This window comes from Doryrhamphus excisus, linkage group LG20 (assembly GCF_037039965.1).
Source record: "Doryrhamphus excisus strain RoL-2023G ecotype Guam linkage group LG20, RoL_Dexc_Guam_v1.1, whole genome shotgun sequence".
Lineage (NCBI taxonomy): Eukaryota > Metazoa > Chordata > Actinopteri > Syngnathiformes > Syngnathidae > Doryrhamphus > Doryrhamphus excisus.
The window spans coordinates 14,936,853-14,962,210 of NC_136376.1; the positions used below are offsets into that span (position 1 = coordinate 14,936,853).

Here is a 25,358-nt window from a genome sequence, read left to right on the forward strand (position 1 = left end):
GTTTTCTACCCGATTGTATGGAAGGTGGAAATTCTATGCAACTTTATAGCCAAACAGATTTTGTATAGACCAACAATCAAATGAATTGGTTTGCTCTAGCTGGAGCGTTCTCCCTGCACAATATCTTTTGAATAAATAGAACTCAACAGTGGTTAAACATGCCTCTGTTAGCTGACAAAGATGCGTATGTCCAGTAAATGCACGTTCATACATTTGGCCATATTAGCGCCAATACATCACGTGTGCATCCTGGTCCGCCATTAACCACTAAAGTTGGCATGACAGTGATCCAAGTCTCCGTATCACAAGCCACTGTACCATCAAAACCATTTTCAAAATACCAATTTCTACATATTGTTGCTTTACCAACAGGAAGTCATTGTGTAACCATGATAAGCAGACACGTTGACCTTTTTTCTTTGCATGATTGGGCTCCTTCTTCTTCAGCTCGGCATTTAGAGGAGAATCCAACAGTGGGGGTGAACTGGAAACAAGGGAGGGAAAGGAGTTACTGGAATTGAAGGCTTACAAACTTTTCCATCACTTGATTATTAGTCCCTCTGAATCTCAGTGCCATGACGTTGTTGACTCATTGGAAAGCTTGTCCAGTGCAATTTTCAATTTTAAAATGGCGCAGATGTATTGTGAAAACACAGATGTATACCTTGAAAATACAGAAAAGCCTTGATTTCCAGCACACGCGGTCCCTGCATCACACGGACGGAACTCCAACAGGCTCACACACGGTGTAAACAAAGAGCTCACTAAAAACAAAACCTGGCAAAAATACATGAATGAGTCAATACAAAACAATTGTGAGGCTAATGCAGACCATGATTATTGTAGAATGGGAAATGTGTTAATAGCGGTGTTAACTTTTATAGTACTAAAACACATGATTTCTTCCTTGGAGGGCTAATAAAATGAAAAACCCCAATCACATATTATATACACGTATAATCCAGCAGTAAACTGTGAGTACTTAAGATTGTAATTGCAGTGTGGTGGAAATGCCAGTGTTTAGGGGGCTATTAACAAATTCAAACACTTGACAGAAAGCTAAATCTCTTATTCTGTTGACTAACAAATCTGGTTTTATGGGGTAAGTTGTAAAGTAATTTTCACACAATTAAAGTTTATAGTATTTAGTAGCCTCCATTACAAAGGATCTTACTGGCATGGGAGAATTAGGAAGCTGCGTCAGGCAACATTAACAGGGAAAAATTAGCACAATGCTGAGCGGGTAAAAATGTGATGTTTCTGGAAACATATTGAATAAATATTTGATAATAATCTCTCATATCATTGATGTCATGCTGGAAATATATTTGTGCCAAAGACCATCCTAGTTTGGATAGCATTTTAAAAAATGAATAGGGTTATTGTATTGCAATTACATAATAACCCAGTGGATTCAAAGAGTCTTGGCTGAGAATTTTAAGTGAACATGTGCTGGTTTGAATTTGGGCTCCTTCATCCATCATGGTCTCTATACAATCCCACTTAAAGGACTCTTCTACATTAGACAAGCTATGCATCAAACAATCAAAAGGGGATTGACCTCGCATATACAAGAACAAAATGTATTATGTAAAAATGAAGCAATGTGTTTGGTTCTTTGAGGTATACTCACAGAATTGTTACACTGCTCAGAGAAGACCCAAGATCCAGCCATCGTGACACTCAAACTGAGGTAGTCTAGAATCAGTTAAAATATAAAACAACGTTGTAAACAACTATCACATTTGTTTAATAATTAATGTAACCTGTTTAATAATTGTCATATTGCAACATCATCGAATACTACAACCACATTGGTCACTGGCATCTTGTCCTGATGTCACATTGTTACTTTTTTTTACATTTCTACTTGGGCATCTCTGTGGGGTCTGCATGTTTTCCGGGTACTCCGGTTTCCTCCCACATTCCAAAAACATGCTAGGTTAATTGGCCACTACAATTCTCAGGGAAAAAATGGAATTGGGAATATACAGGGATCCACCGTACCTTTGAAATACAGAACTGTGAGCATTTCTGATGTAGCCAGATCGACCACATACAGGCCGTCAGTGCTTCCAATACATAACCAGCTCTTGTTCCTACAGTGGCAGAAAAAATGTGTACAGTTTGCAGACCAGGAAAACAGAAAAGGAACTGCATGGAATCAGTGATTGAGGTTAGAATAGCATAAAGAATATGAAATACTGGGGAGTCATTGCTGTCATGTAGAGCCCATGTATCTATCTGTATATGTGAAGACTTGATACAATTACAATAAAGCCCTGTTACTTAAAATAAAATAAACTCCCACATTTAGCCCTAGTTTTATGAATATGCTTTTACTGCCATCTAGCGTCTTTGTTGGTTATATTTTGTTACTGTTTGTGGTTGACAAGTATGGTTTAATTGGGACATAGTGTATGGATACAGTATAGCAAGAAACCTAGACCTGACAGAAGAACAATTTGATTTCACCCCACCAATCGTTAAATGGGTAGGCAGGTAGGTCGGTAGACAAATACTACAGTACATTAATCCCACAGAGAAATTGTAGATGTGCTGCTTTTTCACTTACTTTTTCTCTGTACCATTGAAGTCATTGCATGAGCCAAAAGGAGCCATTTTCAGAACAGGTTTGGAAATATCCACCTTAGCTTCAGATGACTGTTCAACCATTCCTAAAGAATATAATAAAGTAAGCTTATCAACTCAATGACTTGATGTACTCTGCTCCTGTCCAATGGTTGGTTATGATGTCACCTGCTTGATGTCTTTGTTCACTTTTGTGAAGATCCAATTTGGTCACGAGCTGACATGTAAAATCTTCGCGGAGAGAAAAGCACCAAACCTATAGCGAGAGACAAAAATGTTCTTTCAGGGCTGCGAAATGACTCGTCATCATGATAATCATTTTGCAGCTGTCACAGGCTGTGTGTAATAATAACCTGCCCGTCTGTGGAGCCGGTGACAACGTGCCTGTTGTCCTGCAGGAACAGCACACTGAGCAGAGGGGAAGCTGGGAAATTAAATAGCGTGTATTAAATACATTGAACCCTTGAAATGCAAACATCTATTTTAGCCCAAAATATCCTACCTGATAGCACATACGATTGGTAAAACACAGTTTCAGTGTTTAAATCCCACACCTCGGGGGAAAAAAGCGGATTGTCATTATGTCCCAACCACATTGAACATAGTACATCAAAACATACAGAATAAATAGTGCTAACTAAATACCTTGAATGTTCTGTCCTCTGATGTGGTTATAAGAATGTCCTTATTCCATGGACAGAACTCTGCTGATGTTACAGGTCCCAGGTGACCAGTCAATGCTGAAATAATTTCCTCTTTCTGGTGTGAAAAACAATCAGAATGCCTTAACATCAAAATTTAAAGTGTGAATAATATGCACTTGCTGTTCTCAAAGTACCCGTGAGCTGAGAACATATGCAGTAGGTCCTGAGCATGCAGCCACTCTCTCATCTGAGAAACAGAAGGAAAGATGGACCACTTCTCCAAGAGAGGTCCCAATGACTGTTCCAGCTGCAACTTTATCTGTAACCATATTCAATTAGCAACATGCAAACTAAAAATCACAATAATTAATCATGTCTTTTTCTGTACCTTGGCTGACATTTCTCTGACACATGTGCAAATTCCAAACAATAACATAATCAGCAGATGCAGAACAGAAGTGGACAGGAAAGCTTATTTTCCCAAAAGTCATGGAGGTGATTTCACCATGATGGCCGGAGAGCAATAAGGCCTGTGGAGACACAAGTCCTAACAATTACTTCTATAGAGTTTTCTTACATGTGAGCTATTAAAAAATGTGTACAGCTTGCTGATTACAGTGATTAATATAAAATCGTATCATATAATCATTCAGAAAACGCCCAAGAAAATGCGTGTTTTTAAAAACTCGTCCTTTTGTAACGGGTAACGGGTCTTAATTATGAGCGTAATGTTCCACTCCAGTCCTGTTGGTGGCAGTAATAGCCATTACAAGGTGTTCAATACGGAAAGGAAATTCTACGTATCGAATTCGGAGTCTGCCTAGTGTAAATATTTTCTAGATTCGTCCCAAATTATAACGTTTCTTGTTTTTATGCAACAGCTCTCCACGAGATTTCGATTTTTGAGGTGTAGTTCTGCATAATACTGCCTCCAAACAAACCAGGAGGTTTAAGACAGTACACCGGAAGTAATACGGAAGCAGCATAATAACCCCGTTTCGTGAAAAAAGTAAAGACCAGTCAAACGTTTTTGTTTATATAATATACATCTAGACTGTGAATCAATTTTAACATTTTCTACGCACTAGCACCCGTTACATGATAAACGTAGGTGACAAACCTTCTGGTCAACGTCCAAATTAGTGTAAATGAGAATATCCGTGCCACCCCGAGGGATGCCAGTGTAGGATTCACAACAAGCTAGCTGCTGGTGTGACACAAGTTTGTCACAAGGCAGTTTGAATCTTTCAACGATCATCCTTCACCTGTCAAACCGCTAAACATTTGCTTGTTGTTAGCCTTTGAAAGTGTATAGAACGCAACATTACACTGCCTCGTGTGACCAAAAGTTGTGGTGGTTGCTAGGAGACGTGTGGATTGGGCTTTGCTAAGATTGTCTATTGAAGTGATGTTCATTTATCATCCCTTTTGCGACGTCAGCTCCGTTAGGGAAATTCGTTTAGGAGTGTGACGTCGTCTTCTCACTACCATACGTCTTTAATGCATGTAACACTGCTTTTTACCAACAGATGGCAGTCAATACTGTTTTTTTGTCATGACACCGTCACAACAGAAACATTACTGTATGTTTATTTTAGTATTGTCTTGAATTAACAAAGCGCCGTCATTCGGATAATTTCGGGGACATGGGAATATTCATTTCGAATAAGTATATTATTTAAGGTCATCTTATTTAACATAATATTACAGTGTAGATAAAAGCGCTAAGTGAAAGCGTTTTTCAACATGGCCGTCCTTTGTTTCTGAAACAAGTCTTGTAGCAGATATAGACGAGGCTCACGACCAGAAATAGACGAGGCTCACGAGGACTGCTCGTACATCTGTAAGACGATATATATATAAACAAATATATGGCCACTGGAACAGTCTGCAATGTGGTCCGCGCCGACAAGCGGATGTGACGTCAGAAGTGTGGCTAGTCGCTGGGTGTCGTCTGCCTGCTGCTCCTCTGTAGTTGGATGAATGAGTCGACGTTCAGCTGTCTTTGGGGAATGACTGAGCTCTATTAGTACAGTGCTAACTTTAGCTAGGCTGCTAGCTGCTAGCTGCTTTTCATATTTTTTAAGGACTACGTTAAGTATTCGAGTGCCAACGCGTTCTTCGGACGATTTTGGTGTTTAAGATTTTAACATTGATTCTTGCTAACGTTCACAATGGAGAGTAGCTATTTAAACTTGGAGTAATGGCTACCGAGCATATCAACTTGTGAACGGCATTCTAGTCACACCAGTGGACTAACACGCTAGCAAGGAGCTTGCCTTTCTTTTATACATTTGTCAGATAGCACGATAGTAAGGAATCTAAACCTAGATTGAACTTGTCGTTTTTTTTATTTGGTAATATGAAAAAGGTACAATCGGACACATTGGGTTTTGTTCCTCAGAAAGACATCGTGTACAACAAACTTCTACCATATGCGGATAAGCTCGATGAAGAATCCAATGACATTTTGAGTAGAATTAAGGGCAACTTAGGCCGGGCTGTCCAGCTCAGAGAAATATGGCCCGGTGTGCTGTTTTGGACAAGAAAACTTTCTACGTAAGTATTAAAATGTCATCAGCATCCAAACGTGCTTTGTTTGCATCCTCGGGGCTCTCCAAGTCAGCCAACCTTGCTTCATGCTATGTTTTGCTAATACCCAAACCCGCAGTTACGAAAGTTATGTTAATAAGTTGAGCTTCTTAGCTAAATCTGAACTCATTGGGTGCATATCGTTACACTTCAAATCCATGAAAATAGTTACTTCTCAGTATGAGGGATTTGGCACGGAATTGTAACGATGAAGCATTGTGGAATATTTATGTAAAAGTCAGCGCCACCACATTGGTCCAAACCCAAATGGGACATTATTAACGTTGTCACCAGCAAATCACCCACTCGTCCATATCATCATTATGGTCAAAGCTGAGCTGGAGCCTATCCGTGCTGACTTTGGGTGAGCCCTGAAATAGTTTTTGTTTACTTCGTGGTGAGTCACATGGTGACATCTGTCAATATGGCAGTGGATTACTTAAGAGCGCTGTTTCAAAATTGTACTTTGTTGCTGGGTTATTTAATCCGTTTCTGTCCCCATGTTGGCACATTGCTCCGTCCCAGAGTGAGTCACTACCGGCTCAGAGAGATAGAAAGTTCACTATGGGGTTTGACCCAGATTCTGCTCACTGGTTTTGTGGCATACAGCCGTGGATACAGCCATTTCAATACAATCAATTTCACTGCTCGGTCATCGATAAAAGTTTTTTGTCATAGCCTCTCTCCCTTTAGGGCATGAACAAACACAAACATCAATACTCATAATACATGATGCAATTTGAACCATTTGTAAATTGTTTCTTCTCTGATGTAGGTACATGCGTCTGTACGGCCGGAAGTTCAGCAAAGAAGACCATGTGTTGTTTATCAAGTTGCTCTATGAGCTAGTGACTATCCCTGGACTTGAGATCAGTATGATGCAGGGCCTGGCTCGCCTCCTCATCAACCTGCTCAAGTAAGACAGAGTCACAAGGTCCGAAGCAAGCTTGTTTACATATTAGCCTGACTGTGTGCGTCCTGTCCTTCTAAGGAAAAGGGAGCTTCTGTCAAGGGACGACCTGGAATTGCCTTGGAAGCCTTTGTATGAGCTGCATGACAGGATACTCTTCTCCAAGACTGAGCATCTGGGCCTCAATTGGTTTCCCAAGTACGGCTACTGTTATTTATTTTTGACAGTTATTATTATTATTATTTTTTTACTAAATGCACTCTGAACTGATTGCACTTTATTTTCATACATTTTAATACACCTCCCATATATATCAATAAGTTAATAGTCGCCCCTTGCTTATGGCGGTTAATTGGTTCCAGATCTCATCGTGATAAGTGAATTTCTGCAAATAGGATTCAATATTGCAAAATTTAATATTTTCATAGAAAACTTCTTCATGACCTAAATCCTGTTGTTGACATTAGTAGAGCCCGCATACCCAATATAGTAGATATAACAATAGAAAATAAGCCATCTTCACCATAGATAACACTCACATGTTAGCATTTACAGCATACTTCCTGCTGGCTATTGTCTTATCAATGTAACTTACTGACAGTGTAGACCAGCGTAGAGGACTACTCTACTGTTTATGGTTGAGCAGAAACTCACAATGCACTTCAATCACTTTATTAACAAGCAGAGAACACATGCAGTGCACATTGAGCAGCCTTGCCAGAGACGTGCGTATTGAACAACCCACCACATTGATTAATTAGCATAAGATGACGTGCCGCAATGGGGTCAGGTAGCTGGAATGGGGCGTGAAAGCTCTGCATTCGGTTATGTAAAAAATGAGACATTGCTTTATTTTTCACGTATTGTACTGAACAGCAAGGATAGAAAGGTATGTAACGCCCAAACCACGGCTGCGTTGCTGTAGGTTTTAGTTACGTTCTATGTTTATCACAGTTTTCCTGTTTGTCAATACTGGTACCCTTGTGTGGAAACTTCACTAAAAAGCCACAGAATAAAATAAAACACCTTCAGAGTTAATTCCCTCGTTGCTCACTGAGCTGACGTCTTAGAAGATGCGCCAGTGATGGCTTGACCACCACTATTTTGTGTAACATTTGAGGTATACTTTTACCAAAAATACACAGATGGACATCTGTTGGTGTTTATGTGGGCCTCCCACATTCCCAAAATGATACTAATACGAAGGTTACTTCAAATCGACACACACACAGACCATCTGCATAATTCATGTTTTAACTGGATTGTATGCTCAGAATGAGCATGGAGTCATGAGACTTACCTTCCCAGTATTTGTTTTCACTACACTGACAATGACATGCACATTTCATGCTTTTGAGGGGCATTTAAATGTTGTTCATTGTTTTCTTAAAACAAGCAGTGCGAGGTGCTCTTTTATGGTGCTATGGAAACATTGTAGGTCCAGTGATGCTTTGCTGTCGTATCTGTGTTGCTTACCGCCGATGTGAACAAGCTGCTTGGGTTGTGATAGCCAATTCAACTTCTTCAAAAAAACACTCAAAAGAAAACCTCATTTCATAATACAGCTATGTGTCATATGTTCATATAATTGCGTAATTGGCACATTGTCTGGTGCTGAATGTGTTCTTTATGCCTTTTTCCCCCCTCTCACATTCAGTTCTCCCCGGCCTCGTTCGTCAGCTAAACTCATTATGATAAAAATGGTTCAGAGGTGGTAAGAACAACACTCCTCTTTGTGTTTTCTTCTTTTGAGACACTCACTCGTGTTTTTACACATTGCATGCGAAACAAACTGGACAGCCCATACGCAGCTTGTGATAGAAGATACATTAAGGCTGAGTCAATGTTAACATTTCACTCATATTGGAGACTGTCGCACTGCAGCTAACAATGTTTTCCCCCTTAACCACTCTCCTGTTGAGGAGTCACCTTTTAATGTAGTTTCTGAATGTCATTTTTTGTGCTGACAAGACTCCCTCCTACCGTTATAACAAGAGCTTGCGCATAGACTAAACTGGCACACTACACAAGTCTTAGAGCAGCAGAATCTCCCGTCACGTTTCTTCCCATCATGGGTGAATGTGGAGGGTTCATTCCTGACATAGTAAGGTCATCATCATCATAGAGCAGTGGTCTCTACGTGCTTGAAATGGCCCCCTCGTGACTGGCTCTTGAGTGATGATTTTGGAACACATGTATCATTTTGTGAGCTTACAGTGTTTAAACATTGGTCAGCTTCCATGCACTTGTTTGCTGTAGTTGCATTTTGGCTCAACCCATGATTTGGCATGGGAAGAGTGCTACATTAGGCGTGTGTAAGCTCCAAACCTTGAGTGATCGGTGAGTTGGTTTGGCAGGCCATTTCCAACAAGGCATGGCTTCAGCGTGCATGACAGAGAGCAGATTGGTGGGCTTGAGAGTGGGACGCTCCAAAGCTGTGGTTATATCGGTCTACTGCTTTTAACACTCTTATGTGACCGGCGTCCAGTATGTACCAAAGGTCATCATGTTAGGATTATAGATACAATTCATTACGAGTCACAACTACAGCACAGGTTCTTACAAACAAGTGATGTGTTTACATAAATGTTAGTAAATATAAACTGTTCATATATTTAATATTTTTTTCCCATAATTTTTTTTAACAATATCACCATTCAGCCGCTGTACTTTTCAGGTGTGTGACAGGGCTTATGTATGCATGAAGCTAAACTGAAGTGGCATTGCTGTGAAGGAATGTAGTGTAGCATCAGTCTTTAAATGTTTTGAACATATCCATGACACCTCTTTCATTTTTTTTTATTTACAGCTCCGTGGAAGGTGTGTTGAAGACGTTAATAAAAAACTGCAGACCGTAAGTACACCTCGTATCTTGATCCATGCCAACATGAGAATTCCTTTTATTTTAAATGTCAGTTTCAACAGTGGCATTTGGCATATGTGTAAGCGGTTTAGGTTTTTGCAGGACAAGAAAGCACATTTTGTGAGTTAAACCTTATGTAAAAATGGATGCCACACATGTGATTTCCTCCAGCCAATCAGTAAATAAAAGTCATGATGAAAATGAAAATATGAAAAAAACCCCCAACAATTTAATTAAACAATAAAATGCAGTATATTATTCCAGAATATCCTTAATGTTAGGAGTGTCGAAAGATTAAAATGTCACATGATTTCTTCTTTCAAATAAAAACAGTTTCGCCATAATAAATATTTAAATTAATCACACGATAAAATTTTCAGTTTTCCTCTTCTCTCGCCTCCAAACAGGCATAAGGAGGGTTCACTCTCTGCTTGTTTGCAGCCCCTGGGCTCGTTTGCGTCATAAAACAACGGCTTGAACGAAGTGAGCCCTATTATCAGTCATACAGTCTCCTCATCTCCTACGGACGAGGCAGTGTTCCGAGTTTGTTTGAAGGTGGTGACAACATTTCCAACCTGAAACCATAACCACCACATCAAGATGCCGAGCCTTCATTCTAACAGCCAAAACTGTCTGAATACAAACGGAACAATGCAAAATGGTGTGCGCTCACACAAAATGATTGCTGATCTTTAGTACAGTTGGAAAGCCAGCATTTTGAGAAATGCTGCAAACGTTTGACAGACAGTACAAACTGCCAATAAAAAAAACACTTATCGCAAACGCCAATTCCACAACTTCACAACAGTGACAGGTGACATATTAAAAGAAGCATTGCTCGTATATACTGTATATGTCGCACTTAAATGTTTCAGATCACACAAATTCATGACGACACTACTGAACACAAAATGCAGTTGAAAAAGGATTGCCTTCCCTGTTAAAACTTGACTGTGGTTTATCACACCAGAGTTCATTTTTGCTTGATCGTTGTCGCTAAGGGATCCAGCCAGTTAATATTTCATCTAGAACATTTAAGTATGACAAACATGCACAAAAAAATGAAATCACTTTTTCCACCACTGTGTATATGCAATGTGTGTGAGTGTGTCAGTGCCAGCACTAGGACGTCCCTCACTTAGTCAGATAATCCTATTATCTTTTCTAATTCTGTCTTGTGTGAGTGTCCTGTCACTGGGACAGGTGAGCGTGATTTGTGGTGAGCTTGTAGTTCAGAGGGAGGCAGGGTGAAATGGCCTTCGGCTGGAAGTAACATTTCTTCCTTGGCCTCCTCGAGTTGCTGCCGTTCCCCAAAGGAGACTAGTCACCTGACATAACCCACTGAGTTTACACAAGCACATAATGAACCATAAAAACCCTCCAGTGGGGCTTTGAGCCCATTAAAATGGATGCTAACAGCTAGAATATGCCAGGTGTGTGACCTGTCATCTCCCCGCTGCTGGTCATATAATTCAGTGACGCTTTCATTTGGCAATCTCTTGTACTGATTGTTTGAAACAAATGTATCTATATTTTTCTACACTTAGTACAACTGCATTAAAGTAGTAAATGGTCCAGGCTGTGTGTGAGAATGTGGTCTTTAAAGCTTGTATTTCTGTTGCTTTAAATGCCAGGATTTACTTTTGTGGCAGCGCCATCCCTCACTCACATTTCCATGTTATTTCTCTCTCTCTCTCTCTTGCTCTCTCTCGTTGCTCTGTTTTCATACAGCTATTTTCCAGCGTCTGCAACCCAGGAAATGCTGGAAGAATGGAGACCACTGTTTTGCCCTTTTGACGTCACCATGCAGAGGGCAATCAGCTACTTTGAACTCTTTCTACCCACAACCCTACCACCAGAGCTGCATCATAAAGGCTTCAAGTAAGAGTGCATTTATAATTAACTTTTCTCTGGTCCCAGTGAGTCCTGCCCCAGTTTGATTTCTTTACAGAGTAAAAAAAAAATCTAATTGAACTAAGACGAACTACAAAATATCTTTATATATATAAATATATAATAAATATAATATTATATAATACAATATGTTCTCCACTGACCAAATAAACCACGGCAACACCGAAAACTCAAGTGCTTAAAATGGAATAAAGACAATGTTTTAGGAAAAAAAAGAAAACATAATTTGCTTATCTTATCAAGTGCATTAAATAAACCTGAAATTAAAGTGTATTCATTTTTGATGTGGGATCATTTCAGGTCTTCTTACAACTGCCACTGACAAATGGAATTTTGTGCTATTGAATTCCAAATAAACCTTTTTGCAAAAACGTTCTGCAGGTTGTGGTTTGATGAGTTGATCAACCTGTGGGTGTCTGTGCAGAATCTTCCAAGCTGGGAACTGGTGAGGACAGCAGATGAGTCTTCATGACCTGTTATGCACATCATCTGAACAGTATTTCAATCTCTCTCATGTTTTATTCTCTCTTTGTAGAACCTAGTCAATCTCTTTGCTCGCTTGGCCAATGACAACATTGGCTACATTGACTGGGATCCTTATATCCCCAAGGTATGCCCCACTTGTCAAAATAATTACAGTAAATGAAATGTTTTGAATGTCTGCACGTGTTCCCATGTGGAGCATGAGCCAAGGTGTGTTTCACAGCCACCACTGCTTGTTAGAGAAACAAACTATCGAATTTCCTTGTTGATCCTTTGGGTCAGCGATATAAAGTGACTTGGTATTTTCCAGCCATGTGACTTGTCTGTGAGAAACATCAACATGTGTTATTTCCTTCCTTCATCAAATGCATATTTTGTACACTTTTGTTTATGTATGAAATGTACATATGTGTTTCAGATTTTCACAAGAATTTTGAGGAGTTTGAATCTTCCTGTGGGGACCAGCCAGATGATGGTCCCGCGATACGTGACCAATGCCTATGACATCGGCCACGTGGTGCTATGGATATCGTCACTTCTGGTTTGTCTGGTGTCCCATGTATTTTGATGCAGTCAGTTACCTTAAAAATGTCTCTCTGTGACCGCTCACCTGTCAATTTCAGGGTGGACCAAGTAAACAAACTCAAGCACAACTCACTGGCCTTTTCAACAGTATCACGTCTTTCTTTCACCCGTCAAACCATGGTCGCTGGTTGGTGAGTTTCTCTGTTGTTTTCTTACCATGACAGTGATCAGGCTGTTGTGATGAAGCCTGCTGCATTCCTGTACTTGGTAGTTCTTAGTTTTAGACAACAAATACACTTGGACAGTCTGTGATCAAGCAGACAATAAGCACGCATCTCGATGTTACTTTTCCACAGTTTATTCCAAGTGTGATTCTTTCCACATCATGTCAGCAATGTGTAGTGGTGTCATTGGGGCCAACACATTTGTCATTGTTTTTTTAAGAGCGCTTCCTGAGACCTATTGGCAGTCTAGGTTTAGGTATCTAGGTCAGAAATAACAAGAAAACATGTGAGTGAGATTTCTGCAATAGTATTAAATGTCCCCAGTAGCAGGCGCACATGCCTTTCTGTTTCGAGGAAGCCCCTCTTCTTGATTTGTAACCACACAGGCACCAACGTGCAACTTTTATTTTTGGCGACCGGGGATAAGATGTGCAGCCCAGTTGGCCGGTAGATAGAACTGTTGCAACAAGGTTCTCAAGTTCACTTATGACCTGGGATCTTTCTGTATGCACTTTGCTTTGCCCTGTACACACATGGCTTCTCACTTTCCTCCCTTAGTTCACAAAACATGTATGTTCACTCACTAAGCACTAAATTATCCAAACGTGTGTATTGTGCATGTTGTACTGAGCAGCCGGACCATATCCTCAGTCAAAGTAATCATCACACTTTTCCTCATTGTCGTCACTAACACCCTTCCTGTGTTGGTTAGGCCTGTGATTCTCAGAGGGTGGGTTGCAACCCATACATGGATTGTGGAGCAGTTTTCAGTGGTGTGTGGCCTGGGGGAAAATAAATAAATAAATAATATCATGTGTCACTCTCTTGGTCCATCCAGATGAAGCTCATGAAATTGCTCCAACGTCTCCCTGCCACTGTGGTCCGTCGGCTGCATAGAGAGCGCTACCGAAAGCCATCGTGGCTTACTCCCATTCCAGACACTCACAAGCTCACGGAAGAGGATATCACCAACTTTGTGACGAGTATGATGCAGCCTGTTCTGCTGGCCATGTTCAGCAAAACAGGCAGTCTCGATGCCGCCCAGGCTCTGCAGAACCTTGCTCTGATGAGGCCTGAGTTGGTTATTCCTCCTGTGCTAGAGAGGCAAGTTTAATAATAATTTGTTTTATGAGTTTAAGCTCTGCATCTTTACTCAGAGTGGCTGGTGCTATTTCTCCACACAAGACCACTCCTTGGAATCAACACACAGGGCTAATTGTTGTCTCTGTTGTAGAACATACCCTGCACTGGAGACTCTAACAGAGCCCCACCAGCTGACAGCCACCTTAAGTTGCATGATCGGCGTAGCGAGGAGCCTTGTGTCGGGTGGGAAGTACTTTCCTGAGGGCCCAACTCACATGTTGCCCTTACTCATGAGGGCCCTGCCCGGAGTTGACCCGAATGACTTCAGCAAGTGCATGGTGGGCTCCTTGTCCAGCATATCTCAACTATTTCTGCCCTTAATTGTATTTAGCTTCTTAAATATCCAATTATTGCCCTCCTTACAGATTACTTTCCAGTTTATTGCTACATTTGTGACTCTTGTACCTTTGGTGGACTGCTCGTCTGCCCTACATGAAAGAACTGACTTGACAGAGGTGAAGTACTGTTAAATCACTTTGAATAATGTAAATGTGCATATTAATTTGTTGAAACTTTGTAACTTTTAAGGTGGAAAGGGAGATGTGCTCGGCATCTGCAGAGTTTGAAGACTTTGTGCTTCAGTTCATGGACAGGTATGTTGAGGAATTTTGAACACTCTTCCAAAAACATGCATGTTAGGTGAATTGGCGTCTCCAAATTGTCCATAGGTGAATGATTGTTTGTCTATTTGTGCCCTGTGATTGGCTGGCGACCAATTCAGGGTATACCCCGCCTCTTGCCCAAAGTCATCTGGGATAAGCTCCAGCATACCCCTGTGACCGTAGTGAGGATAAGCGACATAGAAAACAAATGGATGGATGTTTTAAGGGTTATAATAATAATAATAATAATAATACATTTTATTTGTATAGCGCTTTTCAAAATACTCCAAGACACTTTACAGAAGAATGCAGTTGAATAAAAGCAAGTAAACAGAGTAAAAGATACATTAAAATACAACATTCATTTGTTAATACACAGTGGCTACCATAAAGACCATTTTTATGAATGCTTGATAATGTGTGCAGGTGCTTTGCCCTGATCGACAGTAGCACTCTGGAACAAACACGCGAGGAAACTGAAACTGAAAAAATGACCCATTTGGAGAGTCTGGTGGAGCTTGGCTTGTCTTCCACCTTCAGCACTATCCTCACTCAGTGCTCATTGGACATATTCAAGGTCAACACAGGAAAAAAAATAGTAGTCGGTTACTAAAATGTTACGTTTATTTATGGGCGTGTTTGTCTTATTCACAGGTGGCTCTGGAAAAAGTTTTTAACTTTGCAACCACCAACATCTTCGAGACGCGTGTAGCTGGGAGGATGGTGGCGGACATGTGTCGTGCTGCTGCTAAGGTAACGTACACACTGTCCACAATAATTTAGTTATTAAGCACTGTATTTCCACAAAGGCCGGCCTCCGCTTTGCTTGACACCATGCTCAATTAACCACCAGGTGTGTAGTCCACTTGAACAAACAGGAAAAATACACATACACACTGACGTATCCATGAGGTGCCTCTAATTATCTATATTATAACTGATGCCATACCCCTAATAGCCACTTTATGGGGAAATGCAGCAATCATGTTATTGTGGCTTACTGCTCACTGTCCGTGTCTTTGTTCTTTCAGTGTCACCCTGCAGAGTCTCTGAAAATGTTTGTGCCTCACTGCTGCAGTCAAATACACCAAATTGCTGCCAGTAAGCACACTGTTGACAAAAAACAGTTTTTTCCAGATTTAATGTACTTAGCCTAATGCCGTTGTCGCATGATGTACACTTTTTAATTAACAGATGAGGAGGTTTTACATGAAGAGGAGCTTGACAAGGAGTTTTTATGGAACCTTCAGTTACTATCTGAGGTAAGACAGATGATTGTACAGCTGATATTATCAGACAATACTGGCAAAAAATTAGGTATTAGTTCATATCGGTGTCAGCAACTGCACTGATTTTGCATAATCCTGCAATCTGCACCCCAGGTTACCCGAGTGGACGGTGACAAGCTCCTGCCCTATTCTTCCGACTTGGTCCACATTTTGCAGTTGACGCTCCGCCTCAAGTGTAAGCAGGGCTACATTCTAGCATGCAACCTGCTGCATCACATCCTGCGCTCCACTGCCCTCATTTACCCCACTGAGTACTGCAGTGTACCAAGCGGCTTTCGCCAACCAATCACGGACTACCTCCCAATTAAGGTAATAAAAATGATTTATATTTCATGAAATCATTAGTATAAAATCATACTTTCACAAAATATCTGGAGAAAATAGCTGTGCCCTTTTATATCTTTAAACAGATCAATCCTCAGTGCAGATTTCATTCATTTTTCCTTTACAATTCCTCAATAGAAGTATTTGTAAAATGGTTGCATTTCTGTCCTGTGCACTTTAGAAGAGAAGTCTTGATTGTCACTTTGACTGTAGCCAGGAGTGCTTTAGCCACTGATGAGTGTTTTATGGATGACCCAGTCTTTATTAAATCTTGTACATGATTGCTTTGCAATGTGCTGTACCCCTCTCCGGTGATGAAAGAGTAGCGTGATATTGCAGCAACCTTTCCTTATGTTTTTGTCCCATGTAGGATTGGGGTCGTCCAGGTGACCTCTGGAACTTAGACATACGGTGGCATGTGCCCAGCGTTGATGAAATCACTTTCACTTATTATCTACTGGACCTGATTCTGCAGCCAGAACTCATGCGACTTCAAAGTTATGCAGAGGGAGACCAAGACATGAGCAGGTATAATACATATATAATATATATTTATTCAGATTTCCTTCTTGACAGCCTGTACAGTTTTTCCGAGATTTCATTTATTTGTTCGCACTTCTTATTTATTAATTTATTCATTCGTTTTTCTTCCCTCAGAGATGATGTCCTACAGAGTCTGACCATTATTCAGCACTGCCTCCTTGGAGCCGGTGGTCTGATGCCTCCCTTGAAAGGAGAACCTATTCCTGAACTGTAAGTAGTGAAAGTACTGTGCATTTAACAATTTATGTTTACAGTATTGTGTGATGAATATAATATGGATATGAATCATAAAATGTTTCAATCATACAGTATATGCTTTTTGAAACAGGGTGCATAGTATGGTGAAACTGGATGAGACTCTTCTCTATACTGGAACGGATTATGGTATGTGTGACTCTTGGTTTCAGAAACCGAATGGTGAAGTATGTTTAATATTGAATATGCTTACATTGCGATATTAATATTTATTTACAGATCAGTCTAAACAGAACTACAGAGATTCCATCTGCCGTGTGATGAGACAGTTGCTTCGTAAGTGTTCCCTCTGAATTGTAGCCACAGCCCCAACAAAGTGATCGACTAGTTCTCTTAACCTTCTTTGCAGATTATATACTAGAACACTCTGAGGACGACACCAAATCCCTCTTTTCCATCATCAAGGTAACAGTAAAGTTGTACATGTAGATTTTGATCATTATTGTGCCAGTACAGAGGTTGTTGTGTTAAAGTCCCTGTGCATGAGACCTGAATGTAAAAAAACATTTTGGAGATGGTGTCGTTTAATTTGCCCCATTTTGTGTCATGTTAAAGTCCATCCAATACAAACCAGATTTTGCCGTTGTGTTTGTCTTGTAGATAATCAGTGACCTGCTGCACTTCAAGGGTTCTCACAAGCATGAGTTTGACTCTCGCTGGAAGAGCTTCAGTCTTGTGAAGAAGTCAATGGAAAATAGGGTGAACCTCTTCATTGCGCTTTCATTTTATGTGTACATTATATTATGCGTATAATCAATAGATTTAAGTTCCCTCAAAGCAAAGCTCACATTCAACTTTTGTTTGCAGCTGCATGGTAGAAAGCAGCATATCAGAGCTCTCCTGATAGACAGAGTCATGCTCCAGCACGAAGTAAGTTGATCATGAGGAATTTTTTGCAAGTCTTCTTTTCGCTATATGTTCGCTCTTTTCATAACTTTAACATTTGGTGGTTTATAAGCTTCGCAAGCTGACAGTGGAAGGGTGTCAGTACAGAAGCATTCATCAGGAGCTGATGAGGGATCTGTTACGCCTCTCCACAAGCACGTACAGCCAAGTGAGGACACTTTATAAAATTGATTCTGTGTTTGTCACACTCCTTACCTTACTATTTTGTAATGGAATCAAACTTAATTTCTTTGTAGGTACGCAGCAAAGCTCAAAGTGTGCTGTTCACTGCCCTTGGTACGTATAATTTCTGCTGCAGAGACGTGATCCCCCATGTCCTTGAGTTTCTCAACCCAGACAACAGCAGTGTCACACAGCAACAGTTTAAAGTATGTCATCTCAAACTATTATGTTTCTCCATTTATAATTTGTCACATGTCCGAGAGTATGTTTTGAATTTGGCACGTTTGACTGTGCTTTTCCAGGGTGCCTTGTATTGTCTTCTGGGGAATCACAGTGGAGTCTGCCTGGCCAATTTGCATGACTGGGAGTGCATTGCCCTGACGTGGCCTGCTATTGTTCGATCTGGCCTCAGTTCAGCTATGTCTTTGGAGAAGCCCTCTATTGTGCGGCTCTTTGATGACCTTGCTGACAAAGTCCACCGGCAGTATGAGACCATTGGCATCGACTTCTCTGTAAGAAGAACAGTAGCATCTAATAGTTGTGGTGTGCCATGCAGGACCAGAAACCACGTCATTAATTTCTTCCCATCTTTCTGTCCTGTAGATCCCTGTAGAGAGCTGCGGTGTGGCCAAACAACTTATGATCACTGGAAACCCCCTTCCTAAAGATCCCGTTCCGTCAGAGGAAGAAACGTCAGAAGGTGTAAAGAGACAGCGACTTAAAAATTCTGAATCTGTAGAGTAAGTTGAAAACGGTGTTTGACCCTTTTTTCTTTTCATGGGCAATAAAAAAAGAGTAACATCATAGATCCACCCTACAAACTACTGTTATTTGACCAACTAAATAGGTCTGTTTACAGCCATCACAATATGTTGTAAGTGTGCATTTTTATGTTTTGTATTCAAAACACCCATACCAGCTAATGTGTATGAAAGTAGAAGGACATTTCTTAAAAAATACATCAACATTTTACATTCAAATCAGTGTAATCCATAGTGTAACTGCAAATTTAGGCACCCCGTTCACTGGAAATATATGTCAGGTCAGTGATCTGGTCAAAACCTTATGTTCATAGTGCACTTGATTTACTAAAACAAAGTGATCGGCTTTGAGTTCTGGCACCTAATACACAAACTCAATTTAAATATGGCATCTTTTATTCATGATCAGCTACACACTTAACAGGACATGCACCCTAAAACGTGGAGATACATGGTTTTCATTACTGATGTGAGCTTTTGTTACAAATGCAACAACTAATTGGGCATCTACTTGTTTTAGGAAGTACCAGCAGCTCATTGGGGATCTGCTGGACTCTCTTGGCAACAGAAACCTGTACGTTGATTTGATAAACACCACATTCCGGTTCAGTGCATTTGTTTCTATCTAATACATTGTTTGATGCTGCAGGCCTTGGAAATTTGAGCATATTGCTATTGGCTTATTGTCGCTGCTCCTGAGAGATGACCACCAGCTCCCACCAGCAGCTGTTTTGTTCTTCATCAAAACCCTCAACCACGACACTCTCTACGTCCGGAAGGTGAGTGGCTCCTCAACTTACGGCCACTTGATAATGATTACATAACTTACATGGATGAAGAGCTCTGCTGTTTTTTTCAATCTTTCCAATAGGTGGCGATATCAGCTGTGGCAGGGATCATGAAGCAAATAAAGAGGCCTCATAAAAAAGTTCCCGTCAGCCCTTCTGAGATTTATAATCAGCACAAAGGTTTAATTTGTGTATCCTTTTTTCTTGTTGACTTTACAAATATGCTTTTTAAGAAATGCTTCCTGTGTTTTAAAAAGGTGAGATTGAGGAGACAAGCAGTATCGTGGCTGGTGATCGTCCTGATAACAAGTGGTTGCAGTACAACAGCAGCAGTCTACCACGGACACAGCAAGAGTGGGATCTCTGTGTTTTCGTGGAAAAGACTCACTGGGGTTACTACAGTTGGCCACGGTTTGTGTTTGACAATGCTCCACCTTTCTATCATTTTGTTGACTTTGTTGGCTGTTGTTTGGTTGAGTTGGTATCACATGATTTGCTAGGAAACTGATGATGTACGCTCCAGAGGAAGAGCAGCCCAAACTGAACCTGACCAGAGAGGAAATGACAGAGGTTTGCACATTCAAATAATAGGCAAAATAATGTAGATGCATTTGATCAAAAGGCTTCCTTCTCTTTCTCCTCATTACAGCGAGAGCAGATCATCTATGACCATTTTTCAGACCCAGTATTCATTAATCAATTCATCGAGTTTCTGTCTCTGGAGGAACGAAAGGGCAAAGACAAGTTTAGCACTCGCAGATTCTGTTTGTTCAAGGTGAGTTGTATTTCCCACGATTGCATTCAATTTAAAAAGAGGATTATGAAAACCACTTTTGTTTTCTCCCTTTTCTATGCAGGGTTTGTTCCGTAATTTCAGCGACACTTTTCTGCCTCTGCTGCAACCACACATGGAGCGCTTGGTAGCAGACTCCCACGAGAGCAAACAGCGTTGTGTTGCAGAGATCATATCTGGCCTGATCAGAGGCTGTAAGCACTGGAGTTACACTAAGGTACACTTTCACTAAGCATCCATACTTACACTTAACCAAAATATAATTGCAACACCTGCTCCTATGTCCATGAGCTGAACTCAAAGATGTAAAACTGTTTTTGTACACAAAAGAGATCAAGATGCTGATTAGAGCGCATGATTATTGTAGAGCTGTGCCTTAGGCTGGCCACAACGAAAGGCCTCTCCTAAAAGTTTGACTGTATTGGGAGGGGCATGGGAGTATCTATTTGCGTCACACAGTGTGACACACTTCCAACAAACTGTTGGGTCACTCCTCTTCAATGGCTGTGTGAAGTTGCTGGATATCGACACAATCATGTTGTATGGGCCGATACGGACAAGCCCAAACATGCTCAATAGGATAGATGCCTTTTGTGTGCACTGAAAAACTTGCAGATCTTTTTAAGTTTAGTTAGTTTAGTTCCTGACAAATGTGAGCAAAAGGTGCTGCATTCAACATTGTTTTGATTCATCTGCGTCGCAAATGCTTGATTTCCAGGTTGATAGTCTTTGGAAAGTGTTATGTCCTCTCCTCCGTACTGCCTTGTCCAACATTACAGTGGAAACATATGCAGACTGGGGCACCTGCATCGCCACAGCCTGTGTAAGTCTCCCTTCTCTCCATTCATCATGTCCACTTATTTACCCGACTCTGACCTTTTTGTTCTACCTACAGGAGAGTAGAGACCCTCGCAAACTTCATTGGCTATTTGAGATGTTAATGGAGTCTCCAGTTAATGGAGAAGGGGGCTCCTTTGTTGATGCATGGTCAGTAGAAAGCTTGCTGCCCTTTTGTAATAATGACAATGATGACTATTTTCATTTTTTTTTCCAGCCGCCTGTACGTGCTACAGGGAGGCCTCGCTCAGCAGGAGTGGCGGGTGCCAGAGCTTCTCCACAGATTGTTGCAGTACCTTGAGCCCAAACTAACACAGGTCTACAAGAATGTACGGGAGCGAATTGGAAGGTATTTGCATCCTTAATAAACATGGGTGGATGTTGTTATATTGAATGTGCTGGACAACAAAGATTGAATTCGACCCCGGAAGAGGTGTGTGAACTCTGCATTTTCTTTTCTCTGTCCCTTCAGCGTCCTGACCTACATCTTCATGATAGATGTCAACCTGCCTTACACTCAGCCGACTACCTCACCTCGCATTTCAGACTTCACAGAGAGAATTCTGTTACAGCTGAAGCCCCTGACTGAGGGCGATGAGGAGATCCAGAACCACGTGATTGAGGAGAATGAGGTGGGCGAGCAGGATGAGAGGACTCAAGCCATCAAACTGCTCAAAACAGGCAAGTTAACGAAGAATGATCCATGTCAAACCATTTACCGTACATTTATCCACAGCCTAACCTTTGAACACGTTTGCAGTGTTAAAGTGGTTGATTGCAAGTGCTGGGCGCTCCTTCTCCACGGCCGTCCCGGAGCAGCTGCGCTTACTTCCTCTGCTCTTCAAGGTAGCTTCCTTAAGGCCTTGTCACCTGTTCACTCCAGTGGCTTGAAATAACTCGCGCTTGAATATTCAGACGTCTCTGTGTGGTTCTAGATTGCTCCAGTTGAAAATGATGACAGTTATGATGAGCTGAAGAGGGACGCCAAGACCTGCCTGTCTCTCATGTCTCAGGGACTCCTCTACACGGAGCAGATCCCTATGGTACTCGATGCCCTGCAGGAGGTAAGCCAACAACAGCCGACTTCAGCAGTGTAACTTCGGGATTACAGTACAACCTGAAAAAGTGGCCAAGTGCTGTGAGAGTACCTGGTGTTTATTATTCAACAGAGAATTACTTCTTTGTTACTGTGGGAATGAAATGAGTAACTACCATTTGTGTCCTTTTTAGTTTTGGTTCTGATTTATGAAGAAGAATTTCTTATGTAAATTTTCATACTCTGCCATTCAAGTTTGCACTTGCTGCAGGGTTGTAAGACCATGCTCAGGTGTATTTTATTTTATTTTTTGTGTGTGTGAAAAGAAAAAACTAAAAAACAAAATTACACAACCCCAACAGCTAATTTTGATGTCATCTCTAGTATTCAAATTCATCAGGCCGCCTTTGCTTGTCAGAATTGTTCAAATCCCTTGAAGACAAGGCTCCATGAAACGGTGCACTTTGTTACCTCTGCTGTGTCACATGCTCAGCCCATTATTGACATGCGATGACGCTGTTGTGTGTTGCAGATCGCTGGCAGCAGCTCCTGGCACGCTCGCTACACGGTGCTGACGTATCTCCAGATCATGGTGTTTTACAACCTGTTCACCTTCATGAGTGACCAGAAAGCTGTGAACGATGTACGAGCTCTGGTCATAAGATTGTTGGAAGATGAACAGCTGGAGGTAAAAACAAACGACAACAAAAATATCCACACACAAAAAGCGGATGATAGCCATCGTTGTACAGTAAATCTATGCGTGTTTATTTTGCCGGCCTTTTTAGCTTCACTGTAGTGATTCAGCATTCACCTCCCGGCTCCCCCACCCCACCACCACCCTACCTCCAGTCCTGTAACTGTTGCTATGGAAACCACAGGCTGCAGTAATCTGTTGCTATGGAGATAACTTTCAGATTGAAAGAGGAAGAGAGGGATGGAGTATAGACAGAGGAGTGGGGGATGGATGGAAGTAGTCGTTTTTGTTTGGCCTCCATGACGACCTGCTCCATTTCAAGACTGAGGTGTAAAAAAACAGCATCATTATGAAATGAGTTTTCCTATGGATCTTTTATCCATTGCAGCCGCATGCACCAAAGAAACACCATCGTTTTTAATGTTGCGACCATTTCCTTTGCAATGACTATTTAAGCTTGACGAGCAATTGAGCTCTCTAGCTAAGTAGTTCCAGAAATAAAATGCGAAAAGACTGACTGATGCTCGCGTTGGATTCCATCAGATTGTGCAGGTGACCAGCGACTATACATGTTTTTTTTTCCCCACTTCCTCTGCAGGTACGAGAAATGGCCGCCACCACACTCAGTGGCTTCCTCCAGTGCAATTTCCTGTGCATGGACGCCCCCATGCAGGCTCACTTTGAGGCTCTGTGCAAGACTCGGCTCCCTAAAAAGAGGAAGAGGGGCATCGGCACAGTAGTGGACACCATACCTTCTGCAGGTGAGGCACTTAATTACCCCCACAAAATGTCTTTATACCTTTTTTGCCTCGCTTTAATGTTGTTAATGTTGTCACAGACCTGGTGCGGCGCCATGCTGGTGTTCTCGGCTTGAGTGCTTGTATTCTCTCCAGCCCGTATGATGTGCCCACCTGGATGCCCCAGCTGCTAATGGACCTGAGCGCCCACCTTAATGATACCCAACCTATTGAAGTACACCATATTAGGTGCAAGCTTGTGATTTCAAAGTAAAACGTAACCTGAATGTGTGTTTATGCTCCTCTAGATGACGGTGAAGAAAACCCTGTCCAACTTTCGGAGGACACACCATGACAACTGGCAGCAGCATAAGCAACAGTTCACTGACGACCAGCTGCTGGTGCTCACTGACTTGCTGGTGTCCCCCTGTTACTATGCCTGAAAACATCCGGTAAAGCATTTCACCACTGCCACTTGCACATAGCAACCATTTTATTGCAGTAGATCTTAAGAGACGGTACAATACTTATAAGACTTGGATATACTTCAGAGTAGTCAGTGTACAGCCTGTATAGCTGCTGGTACTGAACCTGTACTGTGACACTCTGGCAGCAATTGAGCCCGTCCCTTGGAAAACTGCTCTCAATTAAATATATACAAGTTTCGTTTTTGGTGAGATACAGTATGTTCGACACATATGCTCACACTTCTATTATGATATTTCAGGGAGAACCATCCCTTTTTTCAGTGGTCGCCAGCCGCATGAGGATGGTGGTGGGGACATCGCCCTACCCTCTCCAGGAAGTGGCCCACACAAGCAATTTGAAATGTTGTGTCATTTGTGTATAGTATGTCTCCCATTTCCATTTCTTCTATACTTAATATTTAAGGATCACTCATCGCAGGGATGAATGGCCTGCAGTGTGTAACATTTCTGTACAGTTTTTTTGTTTGCTTTGATGGCGTGTAGACGCTTGAGGACCTGTGCAGTGTCGGACACATTTCTCAGGATTATATCCCAAGACTCGACTCTGAGCCAACACAACGTCCCAATGGAGGACATGCTTGTTATAGTTATCTCCCTAAGGGGAACAACACAAAGTTGGCAACTCTTTGGACTAGACTGTAACATAATGTTTGTGTGCTGTTTGATCAAGATATGAATATTATGCATTGTAGGCATGTATATGTATATACATATATCATGCTATAGCAAATGCACATTTATTTATTTATTTATAAGTTCTTAAAATGCTGCATTTTATTTCCTGGTAAGTCTTTTCGGCAGGTTTAGCCATTTTTTTTCAAGCACTAAAGCCAATTTTTCACGGAAGAACAGGGAGAGGGTGCGCTCCCTCTGTTGCGGTGCTGTGATGTGTTTGTTTTCTTGAGGACCTGAGCATCTTTTTTTCTTTCCAAGGTTTCCCAGTGCAAAACAGCGGCCACTACGCTGGCCCACTTTTTTCATCTATAACTGACTCTTTTGCTTAAGAACTTAATTTTCCCCTGTTGACTTGAAGAGAGTCCAAACATTGAAGCATTTAGTACCTCACGTTTGATAGCGTAGTGCCAAAATGCAGTGCTTTTTTTGTAGTTGTACCGTTTACCTGTTGGATGATAATACCATGTATGAATAAATTGTTTATTTAAAAAAAAACAGACTTTGTTTTTTTTTTACATTGGTTACATTTAATGAAAAATGTTGTAAAAACATGACTTATTAGTTGGAAAATGATG

The 25,358-nt window shown here is 41.2% G+C and overlaps 2 protein-coding genes across 2 annotated transcripts in view; one reads left to right on the forward strand and one right to left on the reverse strand.

Moving 5' to 3' along the window:
• The window catches only part of wdr27 (WD repeat domain 27), a 38,299-nt gene extending 33,507 nt beyond the window's left edge, over positions 1 to 4,792 (reverse strand). Inside the window, exons 1-12 of the mRNA XM_058058315.2 lie at positions 4,357 to 4,792; positions 3,625 to 3,766; positions 3,431 to 3,555; positions 3,238 to 3,351; positions 3,095 to 3,146; positions 2,946 to 3,016; positions 2,761 to 2,848; positions 2,576 to 2,678; positions 2,008 to 2,099; positions 1,634 to 1,698; positions 665 to 777; positions 411 to 484 (exon numbers count right to left, since the gene is read on the reverse strand). Of these exons, the coding sequence (XP_057914298.2) occupies positions 411 to 484; positions 665 to 777; positions 1,634 to 1,698; positions 2,008 to 2,099; positions 2,576 to 2,678; positions 2,761 to 2,848; positions 2,946 to 3,016; positions 3,095 to 3,146; positions 3,238 to 3,351; positions 3,431 to 3,555; positions 3,625 to 3,766; positions 4,357 to 4,494 (1,177 nt within the window). The 5' untranslated portion in view covers positions 4,495 to 4,792. The remainder of the gene's footprint in view (positions 1 to 410; positions 485 to 664; positions 778 to 1,633; positions 1,699 to 2,007; positions 2,100 to 2,575; positions 2,679 to 2,760; positions 2,849 to 2,945; positions 3,017 to 3,094; positions 3,147 to 3,237; positions 3,352 to 3,430; positions 3,556 to 3,624; positions 3,767 to 4,356) is intronic.
• On the forward strand, positions 4,292 to 24,332 carry psme4a (proteasome activator subunit 4a). The gene is made up of 46 exons (XM_078799327.1): positions 4,292 to 5,795; positions 6,604 to 6,744; positions 6,820 to 6,936; positions 9,548 to 9,592; positions 11,333 to 11,482; positions 11,897 to 11,960; positions 12,051 to 12,125; positions 12,417 to 12,539; positions 12,622 to 12,714; positions 13,586 to 13,851; positions 13,982 to 14,168; positions 14,256 to 14,345; positions 14,419 to 14,483; positions 14,919 to 15,069; positions 15,147 to 15,245; positions 15,524 to 15,593; positions 15,687 to 15,754; positions 15,875 to 16,090; positions 16,476 to 16,633; positions 16,763 to 16,858; positions 16,977 to 17,032; positions 17,123 to 17,179; positions 17,253 to 17,308; positions 17,504 to 17,602; positions 17,711 to 17,773; positions 17,862 to 17,957; positions 18,046 to 18,177; positions 18,274 to 18,483; positions 18,575 to 18,711; positions 19,253 to 19,306; positions 19,382 to 19,511; positions 19,604 to 19,700; positions 19,778 to 19,931; positions 20,021 to 20,090; positions 20,170 to 20,295; positions 20,378 to 20,530; positions 21,032 to 21,136; positions 21,209 to 21,300; positions 21,368 to 21,499; positions 21,623 to 21,831; positions 21,911 to 21,996; positions 22,086 to 22,214; positions 22,719 to 22,874; positions 23,482 to 23,644; positions 23,722 to 23,855; positions 23,929 to 24,332. The coding sequence occupies exons 1-46, from the start codon at positions 5,599 to 5,601 to the stop codon at positions 24,061 to 24,063; spliced, it is 5,502 nt and encodes a 1,833-aa protein (XP_078655453.1). The 5' UTR covers positions 4,292 to 5,598; the 3' UTR covers positions 24,064 to 24,332.
• The last annotated feature ends 1,026 nt before the right edge of the window (positions 24,333 to 25,358 follow it).